General features: G+C 37.8%; 1 protein-coding gene across 1 annotated transcript in view; it reads right to left on the reverse strand.

The window, feature by feature from the left end:
* Positions 1-1,174: 1,174 nt before the first annotated feature.
* Positions 1,175-20,555, reverse strand: part of syngap1b (synaptic Ras GTPase activating protein 1b) — a 203,012-nt gene continuing 183,631 nt past the window's right edge. The window contains 3 exon segments of the mRNA XM_067447984.1: positions 1,175-5,733; positions 5,735-5,941; positions 19,180-19,252. Of these exon segments, the coding sequence (XP_067304085.1) occupies positions 5,659-5,733; positions 5,735-5,941; positions 19,180-19,252 (355 nt within the window). The 3' untranslated portion in view covers positions 1,175-5,658.

Genomic DNA, 20,555 nt, shown 5'->3' on the forward strand with positions numbered 1-20,555 from the left:
AGTAACACACAGGTATTTTGTCAGAAAGTTCTGTTAGTATTTTGTTATTTTGCATGTTTTCTCACTGTCTCCAGTAAATCAATTGATCCAGAGATAAATCACCATATTTCATAATGAATTTATCTGAAGGCACACTGTAAATAGGATGTTTATTAAGAAATTAGAAATTGAAGCTGGATTCCCTCCAGTAATCGTACTCAAAACGTTTAGTTTTAATTCATCCCGTTTTTACAGGAGGATGTAACGTTAGGCTAGGGTCATTCTCACAAATTGTCTTAATATGTCCAGACTGAGTCATAGTCAGTGCAAAATAATCTCATGTTCATTACAGTTAAAATAAATATATTTATTTAAATGGTAAAGTTATACATCATAGGAATTTGTCTGTAGCCTACTGCCTTACACTTTCATGCAACGCATTCTCGTCAACCCGTCATCTCTGGACACGATTAGCAGGCGAACCATCTGGCATCACCTGGCAACTGCATTTGTGAATCATCACCAGGGGGTTTAAACTCGACACACAGCAATACTGAAATCACAAGCTTCTGAAATCTTCTTTGTCATTTTACCCAGTCGAATTGATAAATACCATATGAAGCTTTGAAGGGCATCAGTCAGTAGATAGATAGATAGATAGATAGATAGATAGATAGATAGATAGATAGATAGATAGATAGATAGATAGATAGATAGATAGATAGATAGATAGATAGATAGATAGATAGATAGATAGATTCTAAAAAATGCTGGGTTAAAAACAACCCAAGTTGGGTTGAAAATGCACCGACCCAACAATTGGGTTGTTTTAACCCAATGGTTGAGTTGTTCTTACCCAGCAATTGGGTTGTCCTAAGCAACATTTAACCCAACCACTGGGTTAAAACAACCCAATTGTTGGGTCGGTGCATTTTCAACCCAACTTGGGTTGTTTTTAACCCAGCATTTTTTAGAGTGTAGATAGATAGATAGATAGATGGGTGAACACAGACAGACAGATAGATAGACATAAATGATTGATAGATAGTCAGATAGATAGATAGATAGAAAGAAAGAAAGAAAGAAAGAAAGAAAGAAAGAAAGAAAGAGGGACGGACGGACGGACAGATATAGATAGATAGATAGATAGACAGATATAGATAGATAGATAAAAACACCATTCTTAATACCAAAATTAATTGAATAAGAATTTATTTCTTTATTCATCTGTTTAATTGATTTCATTTCTATAATTAGCCCACCCGAAAAATATAAATTCCGATTTATTCAAAAAGAAATGAAAGTCTTCAACAGCTTTGAATAAACTAAAGAATGATGAAATGATAACAGCAGTCATTATATTATTACAATAATAATCATAATTCAATAACCAGAATATCAACATTCATAACAAATCCAAAAACATTGGCAATACACTCTGACATACCACTCTTTCTATTAATATAATATATACAAAAAGAAATAAAATTCCCAAGTGTCTGCCCTTTTCAAAAATGGAAATTTAGGGGCGGGGCTTATGGCTTGTCAAGAAAGATGACTGTGATTGGCTTATGGCTGACAAAGATCAACTGAAGTTTATTAGAAAGAGGCACATCATGGGAACTCCATTCATTTACAGGGGACGAAGAAGCGATTACTTGCATGGAAGAGTTGCTAGGCAAGTAATAAGGGAATAAAGCATCAAGCCATATAAAACGTCAGTATAGTAAAATGGGAACGTCTTCTCACAAGAGCGACTTTCTTACAGCGATCCAAAAAAAACAAAACAAAAAAACTCATCTGATGCACGGCACCGCATTGAAATTGAAAGCAAGAGGGGATGCAAAAGCTGCAAAGATTAGCAGGTGACTTATGTGTGGAGAAGTTGATATATGCATACATACGGTAGGTATTAAGCCTATATATCTATGTACAAGCATTGCTTGGTCACCCAGAACCTGTTACAAAACACCCCAGTCAGTGAGAAAATGAGTGCAAGCTTTAGACTGGCAAACCACGTGGCCGACTCACGGCGGTGCATCGTAGGTTTCAGACTGCGTACAATCAGCCTGAGCAAAAAGTGCTTCGAAGACATCCGCCGACGAGTCGCCAACATGAGTCGTAATTCCCACAAAGTTCTGTTAAGCTGTTTCTTGTCCACATATTGAGAAAAAGGGAAATCGGTGTAAAAGAACACATTCTGTACACTGCATATACAAACATACCTTATGTACAAATACATATATATATATTTATATTGTATAACCATACATCCAGTATATACACAAAGACTGTACACACTGTATATACACACAGTCACCCACAACATTATTCGACCTGCATGATCTCTCAACATTTATATTTTTGTCTAGTTGTGTAAAAAGGAAGCAGAGAAATGTCTGTGTTGCCCGGCAATAGCGTCCAAGGAAGGAAATAAAGTTAAATTTAAAACAGCAACTTGGCTTTGCGTCGCAAAACTACCCACAATCCCCGCCAAATCTCTAAACCAGAGGATTCCACATCCAAACAGTGTCGTCCATAAAATCAAGAACTCCACGGCAAAACGAAAGAGAGTTAAAAAGTAAAAGAATCCGTCTTTCTTTCACATACAAAGGAGTTGCCGAGGATCCGGGACGTAGCAAAATGCAGAGAGGGGGAGCAGGTAAAATAACAGGTTGACGATATTTCTTCGCAAGGAGATTGTCACAAACTCACAGATCTAAAAAGGATTATTTTCGGTTCTTGTCTCACATTACCAGCATGTAAATATGTGATTTCATCTGGGTGAGGTTCAGTCAAGGAGTAGAAAACTACCAGGAAACAAAAGTTCGGATACTTCCAGCCTCTTACCGAATCCGCTGAAGGACAAATCAGCGTCTCTTGAGAAAAAAAGGCCGGGCCTATTCAGTTTCCCCAAAACAAAAGACATGATTGAGACACAGGCAGGCATGATAGGCAGAGCTAATGTGGCATATGAAGATCATAATGAGAAGAAGTAGAGGATTGTTCAATATCCTACATGTAGTTAGTAAAGAACCTAAAAAACAGCACCTTTGAGATTGATCTGATCCACAGAACCTCTCCAACTCTTCCATGCGACGTCATCTCTCGTGCTGTTACGAGGCACGCAGAAGCTGTCCGACAGATGTTAAGCATCCCAAACTGTCATCACGTCAAATTATATCAGAGAGAGAGGGCACGTCAGAGGAGGGGAACCTATTCTTTTTTTTCTTTGGATCGGCTCTGGCACTGAGTCAAACCCTCAGTTTCCCCTCTGTCAACCAACCGAATCACGTGACAGCGCCCTGGAATTAAACCCTGGCCAACCTGAAGAATGTCCTTGGTGAGGCCTCCAATTAGGTTCCAGATTGTCCTCCATGAAGCTTTGTGATTGGCTGGAGATGCAGGGAAAAGAGGAGGTGCTTGATGAGCCGCTGACCAATCACTGCTACTAATCTCAGAGAAGAAATGGACTAACTACCAAAACAGGCAGTTCAACTTAAAATGTGTTTTTTTTTCCAGTTTGCATTAAACTGTGAGGCAATTGAAAGTTTACCTGAGTCATTCGATTCTACGTCTGAGGTATATTCATGTCATGGCACATTTTCAGCCGATAACCCTGTTATCCCATTTCTCTCAACCGCTTTTGGGACATAAACAAAATTGCCTGTTGATTATTACTAAATGGAGTAGAAGTCACTTAAAGATAGCCCTCGAAGCTCTTAAAAGCTAAAATGGCAATCAGTCCATTCTCCTCTCTAGTGCCTTCCCAATCTTTAAATATTACAGTACAGCTCAGTGTTTTTATTGTGCAGTTATGATTTAAGTCTCCTCGCTCTCATCTAGGCCTGCTGTATTGGTGTAGCTGTATTATATACAGAACTTGAGTAGTTTTCAATGCAACAACAAGGCAATCAGCAATGAATTAGGTTACAAATGAATGACTTGTATCAGTGAAGCCATGTGAATGTCTTGAGTCTGTAGAAACATGAGGATGAACTGATTAATCGTAAAACAAACAATAAAACGAAAGCTGTAGTGAACAATGAGGTATACAATCAGTACCAGATGGCAGTGATACTCAAACGAATTATAGCTAGCAATATTTCTGTACAGTACATTAGTTCTGATTATTTTTCAAACCAAGTTTATCTAGACAAAAATTGCCATTCAACAACACCAACAACTACTTTAGAGATGCTTGAGCAACTTTAAAGTCAACATGAAATCAAAATAGACCCTGTACACGTTTAGTATTCATGGGTTGATTATGCTTGAACTGATAAAATGTATACCTTGAATTCAGTTTGGATAAAAGCATCTGCCAAATGCATAAATGTAAATGTTTCAATGCATATTCTTGCTCTTATTATTTATGATGATTTAGTGCATAGTATTCTATATTAAAAACAGGGTTGTTTTCAAAGTCTTTTGACAAAATATATAACTTGCACCACCATCCGTTGAAATAAAATGGTCAGCCATCGAAAATCCAATTCCTAAAAGTTCAAATGCACCTATTTCACTCAAAAAACATGTCACATAATGGCGATAAAATTGGTTGCTTTCAAGTTGACTTTCATGTTGAGTTTAAAATGTCTTTTAAGACCAAAAAACACAAAGTTTTGCTTATTTGAAAAAGCAGTTCACTTCGCATCATGTTCATTTTGAGGAAACCGCGTCTGTATAAAAAATGCCTTATGACCACAACTGAATTCTGGCCTAGCATCTTGTTTTAAAAAGACAAAAGGATTTTGATCTGACAGAGATCACCTCACACTGCACACAAACACACACACACATTGAAAGAAAGTCAAAATCATCCTGTAAGGAGATGAATGGGAGGACGAAGACATAGTGTATATGAACAGTTAGGACGATGACAGAATGGGAGGCGGTGATGTAACACAGAGCAATGTTTTGTGAATCCATAGCACCAGTTAAATGCACATAGGTTCTGAGATTGAGAAGAGAAAACATTGCACAAGTTCAGTCTAGTGAGGCAATTCAAAGACCACAAGCACTTTCCAGACATTGTCCACAAAAACCCGTCCAAAGCTTGACATTTTCAGCATTACATTGAGGCAGAAGAACACATCAATTTATCCTAAATGAGCAATCTCGAGAAGAGAGCAGAGTTTGCACAACCATTTCAGTAATTCCGCCATCCTTATGTGTTTGAAAACCCTGTCTAGAGATACAGAAAGGCACTAGGGAAGGCAGATGACAAGACAAAATCCCCAAGACAAAGCTGATGCATGTTCATGGGTCAAATTTTGATCTCTATACACTTTGAAACATACGTGTAAGTTTGTTTGCCCACCGTTCCCGGCTTCTTCCTGGATTTTTTTTTTTTTTACACAATATGAGGGAGCTCAGTCAAAAACTTGGAGCCTGAACCAAGCACTTTCCAGTGGTTTGGATGACCTGTGGTGGCAGAGGTACTGTACGTGCAAGGGACTTTTAATTTTAATCCAAAGAAAAAGTGATGTCGGAATAACATATCGGATCCAATGGAGAGCCCTTTTGTTTTAGATGGTGCAAGTAATGTCCCTCCTCCCATTAGTCCTCAGTCTAATGTACAAAGAAGAAAAAGAAAAAAACAACTGCTGAAGTTTCATCCTTATAATACGGATGACAAAAGATGTGACTTTTTCTTCCGAATTCCTAAAATTTGTCTTAGATTTGGTCAATGTTGTTAATGACCTGCTCCCCCTCCAAACTTGCCCTCGAAGCTGTTGCTGATTTTTCGGTTGCCGGAGAGCTCTCCGTTTGGACGGAGTTGTGCGTGAGGAAGAGAACGAGGAGGGGGGGCTAATGGGAAGGACAAGATTCCATTCGGGGGGGGTCGGGTGAAGGATTTGTCCGAGGGGGAGACTCCAACAGAGCCAGGAGCGCTGGTCATTTCTCCTCCAAAACTCACACCGGGGTCTGCTGAACCCAAGGCGGAAAGCTGGTTTTCCTAGCGAGACAGAGAGAGAGAGGCAAGGGGAGGAGAAGGAGAGAGAGAGAGAGAGAGAGAGAGAGAGAGAGAGAGAGAGAGAGAGAGAGAGAGAGAGAGAGAGAGAGAGAGAGAGAGAGAGAGAGGCGGAGGAGGAGGGATGGAAGGATAAAGATTGCACACACAAAGAAAAATCAAATGGAATGCAAAGGAGTTCCCATGGAAAATAGATCGATAGGGAAGTACAGAACAGGAAGATCAAAGCAAATGGAGGTCACAGGGTCAGAGTGAGAGACAGAAAGAGAGATTTGAGGTGACGAGGGATTGGAAGAGCGGTAAAGGGGGAATAAAACAGGAGCATGAGTTGTACAGCAGAGGTATGAGAAATATCCATAGAAACGCTCAGAGGGATAAACACAGAGAAAAGGAAGAGAGGGGGATGAGGAAGGAATTACAAATGCTGTTGATACACTTGTGCTCTTGTGAGGTCGCACTGCAGAAGACCAGAGTGGGTTTCAGTGACAAAGAAGGATTCAATATTGGATTTTCTTTGGTAAATATATACCTAAAATGTGATTTTAAGTAAGAAGAGCAATTTATTTTTTGATTATTGATTTATTTATTATCAATTGTACATTAAAGGGGTCATAACATAATCTTTTTTTAGTACTGTCAACTCTATTAATCACATCTAACATAAAAGTTTATTCATATAATATGTGTGTGTGTGGAAAAAAAGAGATAAAATAGGCTCTGAAAAAAATAAGAGACCACTTAACATGGATTTCTCAATGTTAAGTGGCCTCTTAAAAATATATATTTATATATTATAGATTTTGATTATTCATGATATGACCCCTAACACTCACCCCAGTGTCTGAGTGCAGTAAACTACATTTATACTGAGCATGCAATGGATGCAACAGTGTGATCAACTGTAAAAAACACAGGAAGTGAGAATGAATATTTATGTGGAACGTAGGTGCTTTTTGTTCTGCTATCACAAGCATATCTGGACTGTAACAGTCTGCATTTGCAACAAATGTGATCGACAGTGTTATGCAAGCCCAAAGGGCTCAATGGGACAAATCATGCTTTGCTATCTTGAGCTGAGTTAGTTAAAACAACTGTCAGATTGATTAAGTTTCAGTCTATCTACTCTCTTATAAATGTCTTATATTGCATGATTATACAATTTTGATATTTATTATCAAAATGTACTTGTTCGAACCAAAATGGTGTCAAATCCACAATTTAGAATTTCAAGGAATTTTCACACTTCGTTTGAACCTGAGTTTGGTTCTAACTGTATAATTCTGTTTCGAAATGTGGTACGATAACTAGATAACTATATAAGATTTCACAAGTAGAAATCAGAAAAAATAAAGGTGCTGTTCATATTGTTTTTTTTACCAATTAAAATCAGACGTACCATGCACTCAGGCTGTTGATATCGTGCGTCTCAATAAGGGTGCTGTTTTTCCAGACAAGCATCACAATTGTGAGAAACTTATATTTTAGACACAATATTACCATATACTTGTCATATTTTGATCCTCCAACAAAAATAGTTCCAAATTCGCATTTCCCAATTGAATGAATTGGGTGAATGATTAATTCAATATGGCCAATACTACACTCTAAAAAATGCTGGATTTAAAACAACCCGTTTTTTTTTTTTTTTTTTTAACCACTACTGTTATTATTATCATTATTAATATTATCTATTATTGCTATTACTATTGCCGTCAGCACAACTGATCACCATCTTTAGCATCATTATTTTTATATATATAAATATTGACATATTGATTTATATATATATATATATATATATATATATATATATATATATATATATATATATATATATATATATATATACATGCTATTACTATTTAAATACTTCTACTATTATTTGCCAGTTGTGCTTATTTTTGTTTTATTGCTGTTACTATTACTTTTCTTTTTTTTGTGTGTGTGTTCTGTGTTTCCTCTGTTATGTTGTGTTGTGTTCTGTGTTTACTCTGTTATGTTGTGTTGTGTTCTGTGTTTACTCTGTTGTAAGTTTTGCACTCCTAATAAAAAAAACAAAAAAACAACCCAAGTTGAGTTACAAAAGGACAAAGCCAGAAATAGGGTTCATTTGAATGGGTCCATTCACTGGGTTCAAACAACGAGTATAAGCCTTTTAGAGATAGGCAGTATCTGAAATCGCATACTCTCTTGAGTAGGTACTTTTTATAATTAATTATTAAAAAAGTATGTTCTATATAGTATTAATGTGTAAAGTCAGCATAGCCAAAATTGCAAATGACCCGAGGGTGGCCGTACTTCCTCTAACTCAGGCTGTCATGTTAATATCATGTGATCTACCAGCATCAGTTGTGTCGCTTCACTGCCATTTACAAATCCTTTCTTGTGGCCTCATGGGATAGTAAAGTGTCCATCGTGTGCACACCTCAGAATCAGGGAAGTAGTAGGTCATCCGTGTACTTTTTGCCTATACTGTTTTATGAATACTATGAATTCGGACACGCTTTTTTTGACACATACTGTTTTTCACTTACTATATAAGTACACACATACTGTGTTTGACCCCCTTTTACCTTCAGAACTGCCTTAATTCTACGTGGCATTGATTCAACAAGGTGCTGAAAGCATTCTTTAGAAATGTTGGCCCATATTGATAGGATAGCATCTTGCAGTTGATGGAGATTTGTGGGATGCACATCCAGGGCACGAAGCTCCCGTTCCACCAAAGAAGTTGGTGTTCCTCTATTGGGTTGAGATCTGTGACTGTGGGGGTCATTTTAGTACAGTAAACTCATTGTCATGTTCAAGAAACCAATTTGAAATTATTCAATCTTTGTGACATGGTGCATTATCCTGCTCATCAGAGAATGTGTACATGGTGGTCATTAAGGGATGGACATGGTCAGAAACAATGCTCAGGTAACCATGGCATTTAAACGAGGCCCAATTGGCACTAAGGGGCCTAAAGTGTGCCAAGAAAACATCCCCCACACCATTACACCACCACCACCAGCCTGCACAGTGGTAACAAGGCATGATGGATCCATGTTCTCATTCTGTTTACACCATATTCTGACTCTACCATCTGAATGTCTAAACAGAAATCAAGACTCATCAAATTGTAGCCTCTTTTTCCTATTTGTAGTGGGGACGAGTGGTACCCGGTGGGGTCTTCTGCTGTTGTAGCCCATCCGCCTCAAGGTTGTGCGTGTTGTGGCTTCACAAATGCTCTGCTGCATACCTCGGTTGTAACGAGTGGTTATTTCAGTCAAAGTTGCTCTTCTATCAGCTTGAATCAGTCAGCCCATTCTCCTCTGAACTCTAGCATCAACAAGGCATTTTCGCCTACAGGACTGCTGCTTACTGGATGTTTTTCCCTTTTCACACCATTCTTTGTAAACCCTAAAAATGGTTGTGCGTGAAAATCCCAGTAACTGAGCAGATTGTGAAATACTCAGACCGGCTCGTCTGGCACCAACAACCATGCCACGCTCAAAATTGCTTAAATCACTTTTCTTTCCCATTCTGACATTCAGTTTGGAGTTCAGGAGATTCTCTTGACCAGGACCACACCCCTAAATGTATTGAAGCAGCTGCCATGTGATTGGTTGATTAGATAATTGCATTAATGAGAAATTGAACAGGTGTTCCTAATAATCCGTTAGGTGAGTGTAGTAGTGAAGTATGCGATTTCGGATGCAGCCTATCACAAACTACACACCGCAGTTTTGAAGAGCGTTCAACTTCATCAAGTGGACAAGAAAAGTTTATTTCAAAAGACCTTCAACCCCTCGATTTTGACAGAGGAAGCGTGCACTTTTTGTGCACAGGCAAATCCATAGCACAATGAAACACAGTTGTGATGTCACAGCAGCAACTTGCAGTGCTCAGACTTAATTTATCAAGTAATCAAGGGCTTAGGGTGTTCCATTTAAACCCATTACAAGGGTTTCACCAGCAGTATGCATTCGTGCAACGTAAGCAATTACGTACATCAGAGTAAACAAGACAGACGGAAGTTAGCGAGGGAAGGGCATAAAAAGTGAACCTAAATGCAGCCTTGGTTTTCGTACTTGAATGATAGTTTGAGTGAATGATTCAATGACCCTCTTAATTGGGCTGTGTCCAAAATTGCACTCTCTTGAGTAGGTACTTATATTGAATACGTAATTACTTCTAGTATGTTCTAGAATGAATGTAATCTGGATGTACTATATTCGCCATGTTGTCATTATCATGTGACCTACCAGCCTCAGTTGTGTTGCATCACTGCCGTTCACAAATCCTCTCCTATAGCCTCATGGGATAGTAAAGTGTCCATCTTATGCACACTTCAGAATCTCACCGAAAGAAGTAGGTAATCCGGGTAGTGTGAATTCAGACATACTTTTGTTCCACTGCCTTTCGCCTACTACTGTATATAGTATTGAGAAGTATGCGATTTCGGATGCAGCCATGGGGTGTACTTGCTTTGTGCCTAAATGAATATGTGTTTTTGAACGAATTGGTTGAGAAAGATTCAGTGAATCACTCATAACACAGAAAACACAGTCACTTGTCGCCACCTACTACCATAAATATGAAACTTTCAGAAAGAGTCACATATATCATATTTTCTAAATTTTCTCTCAGTACATTTGTATGCATCTGAATACTTTGTAATATGTTTATTTATTTACCAATATTTATGGAACACTTTGGCTAATATATTACAGATCAGATATATAATTCAATATAAAGGCAAACTTTTTTTCTGTTCTTTTTTACTATATTTAGATACCATATATAGGCCTGTAATAGTTTCATAGCTAGTGTATTATGATTGCAGGTAACAAAAGCTCAAGTGTGAAAACAACCTTAAGCCCATGTCTGCCACAAAAACAAATCACTTTCAGATTTTTGGGCTAAGATTCACATACAGTGGAGACACCATTTTTATTTTGCTCTTATCTTCTAATCTTACCTACAGAGGCGCAGTGCAGTGCCAAAAACAGCCTCAGCTCATTTTATATCTAAATCATGGTCAGTGTGTTTTTCATCATGATCAGTCCTTTTCAGTGAAGTCTGTATTGGGGTGGAAACATTGGAGTTAAACCAACCTAAAGTTAAAGATGAGGCTAATGCATGAGAAACACAATAAAACAACAAGACAACAACATTTGCTGATAATATGTTTTACCATTCTAAAGATACTCACCTGATATTTGTGTTCGACTTCATTTTTACAAGAATTAAAAGTGAAGGGCTCAACGTTAATAGGTTCTATGTTTTTAACACCAAGGAATTTGCTTTGGTTCCAGACTGTTACATTAGCGAAGTGGCTAGCTTTGCTAACATAAGTCAGTCTGACTCTGTTTTGGTGCAATTTCTTTCTCTTCTCAATCAGAACCTAGTATTTGAGAATGAATATGGAATTAGTGTTGGGGAACGGAGGTTTGGAGCTATAGCTTCAACACTAAACAAAGACAAGTGATGACGACAACAGGAGTAAAGGGTGCATCTCTGTCAGAACTGCAACTCATATGACGGTCACTTTTGTCTGGAACCATTGCTTTTCTTTGGGTGGTCAAATCGAAGTCCTGCTTGAATTGGTCTGTCAGGTAATTTAGGTTCAAAAGAAAGGGTTAAGAAGACGTTCTGATGTGTTTCTACAGCTCTTTAGATGCAATTACACCCAGAAACCTTTAGAACATCATCTGGAGCAAACTAAATCATCAAATACATCGAGTAGCACCACACACATTCATCTTTCATTTCCATTCAGCCTTTTACTTCACACGAACGTTGCATATATTCATTTACCCAAAAGAAATAGTGCAAAACATGAGTTATTAATGCAACCATGACGATTACATTTCTAGGCAACACACTAGCGAAACAGCTACACATCACTCAATGCACAGATGTCTACACAAATACTTCTGCTGTAAACCACCAAAAGCGCTCTAAACACCGCAACAGAAGCATGAACACGTACATACATTCACACTCATCCGGGATCTCATGCACGCTGATAACCCATCCCTGAATCCTGTCAGGGCAGCACGGAGAAAGATACGGAGATTTCCCAGAATTCATCATCATTTGTTTCAGAGTGCAATGGTGATGATGTAGATAGAATGGACATGATGATAAGAAATCCTTGGCCTTGCACTGAGCCATATGCCCTGCCTACTTCTATTATATTATGATGAAATTATGACATTTTGCATGGATGTGAGGTGGAGCCTCCCAAAAAACAGCATCTCTATGAATCGGGTCATGATAGCAAAAATTATTTCAGTCTGATTTATTAATGATCTATCTATCTATCTATCTATCTATCTATCTATCTATCTATCTATCTATCTATCTATCTATCTATCTATCTATCTATCTATCTATCTATCTATCTATCTATCTATCTATCTATCTATCTATCTATCTATCTATCTATCTATCTATCTGTCTGTCTGTCTGTCTGTGTTCATCTATGTGTCTATCTATCTATCTATCTATCTATCTATCTATCTATCTATCTATCTATCTATCTATCTATCTATCTATCTATCTATCTATCTATCTATCTATCCATCCATCCATCCATCCATCCATCCATCCATCCATCCATCCATCCATCCATCCATCCATCCATCCATCCATCCATCCATCCATCCATCCATATATCTGTCTGTCTGTCTGTCTGTCTGTCTGTCTGTCTGTCTGTCTGTCTGTCTGTCTATCTATCTATCTATCTATCTATCTATCTATCTATCTATCTATCTATCTATCTATCTGTCTATCTATCTGTCTGTCTAACAGTCTGACTATCTATCAATCATTTATGTCTGTCTGTCTGTTCAAATAAAGTTTTTTTTTTCATTCTAGTTTAATTAATACTAGAGGTAAGACTAGATTGACACTAGAGGGTTCAATTAACACTGGCTGGGAAGTAGAGGTGCATATGACTTTGTACAGGCGAGGTGCAGTGTCTGTGTGTGTTTGTGAGTGTGTGTGTGTGTGTGTGTGAGTGAGTGTGTGTGTGGACAAGTCCAGTGTACATACGGTGGATGTGGGAGAAGACAAAGGTGGAGTGGGCGGGTCACAGTCAGGTGAGTCATTACCTTTGCATTCGCAGTGGGACGGGTGCAAGGCGGGGCTGGACTAGGATGGACTGCCGCCTCCCCTAAGAGAAATCACCGTATCTCATCAACACACAACAGGAGAAGAGGAGAGGACAGAGAGGTGTGTATGTGAGGGTGTGGGCCTGTGCACAGCTGGGGAAGGGAGTGTGTGTCTGTGAGACGGGATGGGCATGCATGTGGACATACACACACGCACGCACGCACGCACGCACGCACGCACGCACGCACGCACACACGCACACACGCACACACACACACACACACACACAAAATTACACACAAATCCCCAGACAAACATTTAAATGCTCACCAAACTACATACAAACCTCACCACACAGTAAAAGGCAAACAAAGCTCTAAATGCCATGTTGGTCATCACGATTTTGCAGCCAACATGCAGCTAAAACAAAACTCTTCACTACAATTTCAACAGAATTATTCCTCAGCTCTTAACATCCGAATTGTTTGTGAACAGGGACATGCTACTGGCTCAATGCACCCGACATAATAAAAGTGACGGGAAAAAACAGCAGAACAAAAACAAACAGCGTGAGAACGTCTGCCAAGCACATGAGCAAACACAGAACTGACAGAGACGCATCATTAAAAACTACGGGACAGTTCCAAACCAGGGCACTTCACAAACACAAACTTCTCTCTTGCTGAAATCAGAGTGGCGTTGGAAGAGAATATGATCAGTTCTATGATATTTTATAATAATTTAAAAAATACTGTTTACATTTTTGTATTATTTTTATTGAGTGAATAGAATGAATTGTAAAAATTCAAAAAAATGTTTACATTATATATTAAGAAAATGAACAATATGAATAATATTATTAGTTTAATTATAATTATATGAACTGGATTTTCCAAGCTTTATAATGCCAGTGAACGGCAGCCCAGAATTAGAAGTAACCTACACGGCTCAAAAAATCCATATTTAACACGTTATAAAGTAAAATATCTAGTTTCCGGCACACCCTTCCGCATTCAACTTACGGAAAAAAGTAACTGGCATGACGATGGCATAGGACATAGAATAAGCGTTTTGAACTGCGAAAGGCTTTACACTTTCTTCGTCAGCTAAATACGGAAGGTGGTCCGCTAGAAGCTAGATATTTTACTTTATAAATAATTAAATATGGACACCCACCACTTCACTTCAGAAGGCCTTTATTAACACCTGGAGCCGTATGGATTACTTTTATAATGGATTGATGCACTTTTTTGGTCTTCAAATTTTGGGCTGCCATTCACTGCCATTATAAGCTTGGAAGAGCCAGGGTATTTTTTTAATATAACTCTGATTGTATTCGTCTGAAAGAAGAAAGTCATATACACCGTGGCTTGAGGGTGAGTAAATCGTGGCCTAAATTTGGGGGAACTATTCCTTTAAGATGTCTTTGTTACTCTGTAATTATACATTTAAAGGGTTAGTTCACCCAAAAATGAAATTTATGTCATTAATGACTCGCCCTAATGTCGTTCCACACCCGTAAGACCTCCGTTCATCTTCAGAACACAGTTTAAATTATCAAATATTTTATATTTAGTCTGAGAGCTTTTCTGTTACTTCAATTAAAGTGTATGCACACTATACTGACTGATTCGGATCGTGTGTCAAACTGCTGAAATCACATGACGTTGGCGATCCGCTGATTCATGACCGTTTGAATCTTTATTTGAGGATTGAAAACAAACAAGGAAGAGAAGACAATGCTGAATAAAGTCGTTGTTTTTGTGATTTTTGGACTTTTTTTTATGCTTTAAGAGATTCTAATGAACTAACTGATGTCCCATATGGACTACTTTGATGATGTTCTTATTCCCTTTCTGGACATGGACAGTATAGTGTGCACTTAGATACGCTCTCGGACTAAATATATAATATCTTAAACTGTGTTCTGAAGATGAACGGAGGTCTTACGGGTGTGGAACGACATTAGGGTGAGTCATTAATGACATCAATTTCATTTTGGGTGAACTAACCCTTTAAGTACTGAGTAATATTAAGCAACTATATGTACTTACTATAGGGTTAGAATTAGGGTTTTGTGTGGTTTAGGGTTAGTTGCATGTAATATGCATAATTTATAGTTATTACTATAGTAACTATATGTAACATATGAGACTTTAATCAAAACAACTTCCCCTCCTTCTCAGCAACATTTACTGGTGCAAGGGCTAGGGGCAACTCACATGAGATCGACCAATAGAAACCACAACCAGTCAATTCCCAATGGACAAAATCAAGTCCCGCCCTACATTTTTTCGTTTTCAGAAGCCATTTCACTTGGGTATATTTCATAATAGGGAAGGAAAAGTCTATCGTGACTTGCGTTTCAAGCAGACTTTAAGCATTAAAGGACGTTATAAGGCCTACTCTGCAGTCCACATTTGGGTGATTTAAACGGATGTTTCCTTCTGGAACCCTGCAGTTGCACCTCTTCCAAACATTTCGATGCCTACCTGAGCTTCATCTACAGATGCTTTCCTTCACATGCTAATTGTATACTTCAGGAGAATCTGTGCTGACTGCGCTGAACGCCCGCCTGAGGTTCTGTCCACTCAGCAGTTTCCCTGATCCTCCAGTTATACGTGCAGCTCATACTCAACTCCCTCGTTTTATCTTATCTTATCTCGTCAGAAACAGGATTCATTGATTTTCTTCTTTTCAAAGTCACATCGGAAGTCGATTTAGATACAGCTGGAGCTTTTGATCAGACCGGTCGAGCGACGCATGTGCACAGACTGCAACTGCTGAGAATTTGGTGTTTGTTGGAACATACAGTACAGCGATGCACCATTTAAGAGAAATCAAAGCATAAAAAGAAGCGAGGGATGACACATGGAAAGTAACATGAAGCATTTGACATCCCTACTGGAGGTACTAATGCTTAACTAAATGTCTCTCCACTTGAGGCAACACAGCACTGAGCAAATAATGCTACACAAATTCAATAATTAAGCAATATATCTAATTAATTAAATAATAAAAGTATTTCTCATTGGAATTTTTTTTATAATACCGCGAAAGTAGACAGAAATTAATGGAGAGCAAAAGGAGACTGTTTCTCATAAGACCCAAGATGATCAATCGAGAGTTTTAGAAAAGATCTCAATTGTGCTTAGATTTGTCAAGATATTAATATAATAAAGATATCTCAGTATTAAGTCAAACATTTCTCATCAAGAGCTATATTCGTTTATAACTTTATATTCTTTTGGTTTAAAAACAGGTTTCTCATTGGTTTATATTTGTGTAGGTGAACCATCATAATAACTAAAACTTTTTATATTTTCGCCTGAAATCCCCTTATTGATGTACACTTCTGTTCAAAAAATGTGGGGTCAGTCAGAAGTATATATATAATATATATATATTATATACAGTGCCTTGCGAAAGTATTCGGCCCCCTTGAACTTTGCGACCTTTTGCCACATTTCAGGCTTCAAACATAAAGATATAAAACTGTAATTTTTTGTGAAGAATCAACAACAAGTGGGACACAAGTTGAATGACATTTATTAGATATTTCAAACTTTTTTAACAAATCAAAAACTGAAAAATTGGGCGTGCAAAATTATTCGTCCCCCTTAAGTTAATACTTTGTAGCGTCACCTTTTGCTGCAATTACAGCTGTAAGTCGTTTGGGGTGTGTCTCGATCAGTTTTGCACATCGAGAGCTGAACATTTTTGCCCATTCCTCCTTGCAGAACAGCTCGAGCTCAGTGAGGTTGGATGGAGAGCGTTTGTGAACAGCAGTTTTCAGTTCTTTCCACAGATTCTCGATTGGATTCAGGTCTGGACTTTGACTTGGCCATTCTAACACCTGGATATGTTTATTTTTTGAATCATTCCATTGTAGATTTTGCTTTATGTTTTGGATCATTGTCTTGTTGGAAGACAAATCTCCGTCCCAGTCTCAGGTCTTTTGCAGACTCCATCAGGTTTTCTTCCAGAATGGTCCTGTATTTGGCTCCATCCATCTCCCCATCAATTTTAACCATCTTCCCTGTCCCTGCTGAAGAAAAGCAGGCCCAAACCATGATACTGCCACCACCATGTTTGACAGCGGGGATGGTGTGTTCAGGGTGATGAGCTGTGTTGAGTTTACGCCAAACATAACGTTTTGCATTGTTGCCAAAAAGTTCAATTTTGGTTTCATCTGACCAGAGCACCTTCTTCCATAGTTGTCCTATGGACAGAGTCTCCCACCTCAGCTGTAGATCTCTGCAGTTCATCCAGAGTGATCATGGGCCTCTTGGATGCATCTCTGATCAGTCTTCTCCTTGTATGAGCTGAAAGTTTAGAGGGACGATCAGGTCTTGGTAGATTTGCAGTGGTCTGATACTTCTTCCATTTCAATATTATCGCTTGCACAGTGCTCCTTGGGATGTTTAAAGCTTGGGAAATCTTTTTGTATCCAAATCCGGCTTTAAACTTCTCCACAACAGTATCTCGGACCTGCCTGGTGTATTCCTTGTTCTTCATGATGCTCTCTGCGCTTTAAACGGACCTCTGAGACTACTGCAGGTGCATTTATACGGAGACTTGATTACACACAGGTGGATTCTATTTATCATCATTAGGTCAACATTGGATCATTCAGAGATCTCACTGAACTTCTAGAGAGAGTTTGCTGCACTGAAAGTAAAGGGGCCGAATAATTTTGCACGCCCAATTTTTCTGTTTTTGATTTGTTAAAAAAGTTTGAAATATCCAATAAATGTCATTCCACTTCATGATTGTGTCCCACTTGTTGTTGATTCTTCACAAAAAATTACAGTTTTATATCTTTATGACATGCATTAAAATGATCAAAAGTAACAGTAAAGACAAGTATCATGTTACAAAAGATTTAAATTTCAAATAAATGCTGTTATTTTGAACATTAAGGAAAGAATGGTTTGGTTTCAAAAAAAATATTAAGCACACTGTAAAAATTTTTTAACAAATAAGTTACTTGGTTGCCTTAAAATTTTGAGTTCATTGAAATACATTTTTTTAGTTGATACAATGATTTTTTTTTGAGAATCGACAACCTTTATTAAAATATTTTTAAAATCATTGTGGTTCAGATACAATAATATTTTGAGTTTCTATTTATTAAACCAATTTCCTTCATTGTATCAACTCAAATGTTTAATTTCAATAAACTCACAATTTTAAGGCAACCAGGTTACTTACTTTTTTAAGTTAAACCAATAATATTTTTTTACAGTACAGATGTTTTCAACATATCATATATTAGAACGATTTCTGACGGATCATGTGACACTGAAGACTGAAGTAATAATGCTGAAAATTCAGCTTTGCATCACAGGAATAAATTACATATTAAAATATATTTGAATAGAAAATTACAAAAAGTGTAATAATATTTCACAGTACTGTTTTTACTGATCAAATAAACACAGCCTTGATAAACCTGGTTTAGAGTATAGTAATATACAACAGTTCAAGGTGGTTAAGAATGGTTAAATGGTAAAATGTTGGGTTTGTGACATGATCATTTTTTTGGAGCACTAAGTTACAGTATGTTTTCATTAAACAATAAACTCTCAAAGATTAATGAAAAGTTTATACTTTAAGTCTCCTGAACTTATAAAAAGAATCCTATAGTCTACACACTGTCAGAAAAAAAGGTACAGTGCTGTCACTGTGGCGGTACCTTTAGGTACAAAAGTGAAAAGGTACATCTTGTACCTTACAGACCCCTAAATGGTACATATAAGTACCTTAAAATGTACATATCAGTACTTTAAGAGTGCAAATTAGTACCTTAAAAGCTACATATTTTTACCTTTTCGGTTTTGTACCTTAGGGTACCGCCCCAGTGACAGCAATGTACCTTTTTTTCTGACAGTGTAGCGTTATGCTTCAGTGCTGCTCTTCCTCAAGTGGATCAAATCTGTGATCTGTGAGTGCTGACCTGCTGAAAATAATATGGCAGTCCTGTAAAGCGTTCAGACAGGCAGAGCAAACAAGCAAAGACACATTCCAGCGTGGACATACGTAGATGGACAGACACGCAAACAACGGACAGAGCGGTCCAGGAGATATTCACAGAGAAAAAGAATAAGAAGACAGACCTGGTCTGCGAATATCCTGGGTTTCTGCTCAGGCACCACCCCTACCCTCAGCTCGTCTTCCACGGCCATGAGTCTTCATGGAAAACAAGAAAGCGAGGGAGAGAGAAAAGGTGAAACAGGGAGACATTATTAGTTACAAAACACATGGACATTACTGAGATCAGACAATCAACAGTAAGTGTTCATCTGCCCCAAATAGCATATCTAAATGCTTTGATTGTGGTATGAACAGTAGTAGAAATGGCTTTTTGTCCAATCTGGAAAGCAAATCTATCAAAAATATGCCATATTATGTCATGATGACATATTTCCATCATCCCATGGGAATAAGCGAGCTGATAAATGAAAATGGGCCACGTTGTGCGGCTTCTAACGACGGCTGCCGCTCATACTGGCAGCTTATTTCAGCAATTACACGCCATTGAAGTGGCCGCCAGTGTGCATCAAAGTGACGTTCCGTTTCATACACCAAACCAGGGAGGTTTTCATATCTCCACATGAACATTTCCTCTCTGGAAATCACATCAGATGCTGTTTTTAGGCACAAGTGGCAGCCAAATCAAGCCCTTTAATGGGCCTGATATTGCTGTGATTATCAAAAGAATGACGGCTTTCTAAGGAATGATGTGTTTTGTGATGTTTGGTTTGATTTATGTTGACAAGACGACATGAGTACATGACAGTACATAGAATATGTGTGCATTTGGGTCGATTATGAAAGATTTCATTGGATGGGTATCATTGAGACAGTTTGGGGACAGATTTGACATTGTTTTGATGTAGACTGATATGAAATAGCCATGAATGATACAAGTATTTATTGCAGAAAAAGGCCCATTCACACCAAGGATAATAACTAAAGATTTTTTTTTTTTTTAAATCATTCTAAATGAAAAGGAATAGCAGAGTCCGTACCACGACTAGCCTATAATGATAATGGCACATAGAAACAATATCACTTGGATCACTTTCTGAGCAATTTTTGATGTTGATGAATTATAAAGACACTGACGACCAATCAAAATCCACCCTGCTTAAGAGCTTAATCATTTAAAGCGACAGACGACAAAACTTCATTAACAATATTTGCATTGGTGTGGACGCTAATATAGTTATCTTTCTCTGTGTGAACGGGCCTTATTCTACTCTTTAGCATTTATTCTAGTAAATAATGAATTCCACAGTTTAGGTTTAAAACAATACGATTGGATATTTTATTCCATTGATAAATGTACATATATTATATTGCTTGTACAAAATTCCAATGCAAAAGTAAAAAACAAAACAAAGACAAATTTAGTGCTTCAAGACATCTAAAACAGACAGAGGCATCCAATTTATTCCAGATATGCTCAGGCCTGTTTTATATGCAACAA

The sequence above is a fragment of the Pseudorasbora parva genome, chromosome 7 (assembly GCF_024679245.1).
Source record: "Pseudorasbora parva isolate DD20220531a chromosome 7, ASM2467924v1, whole genome shotgun sequence".
NCBI classification, from domain to species: domain Eukaryota; kingdom Metazoa; phylum Chordata; class Actinopteri; order Cypriniformes; family Gobionidae; genus Pseudorasbora; species Pseudorasbora parva.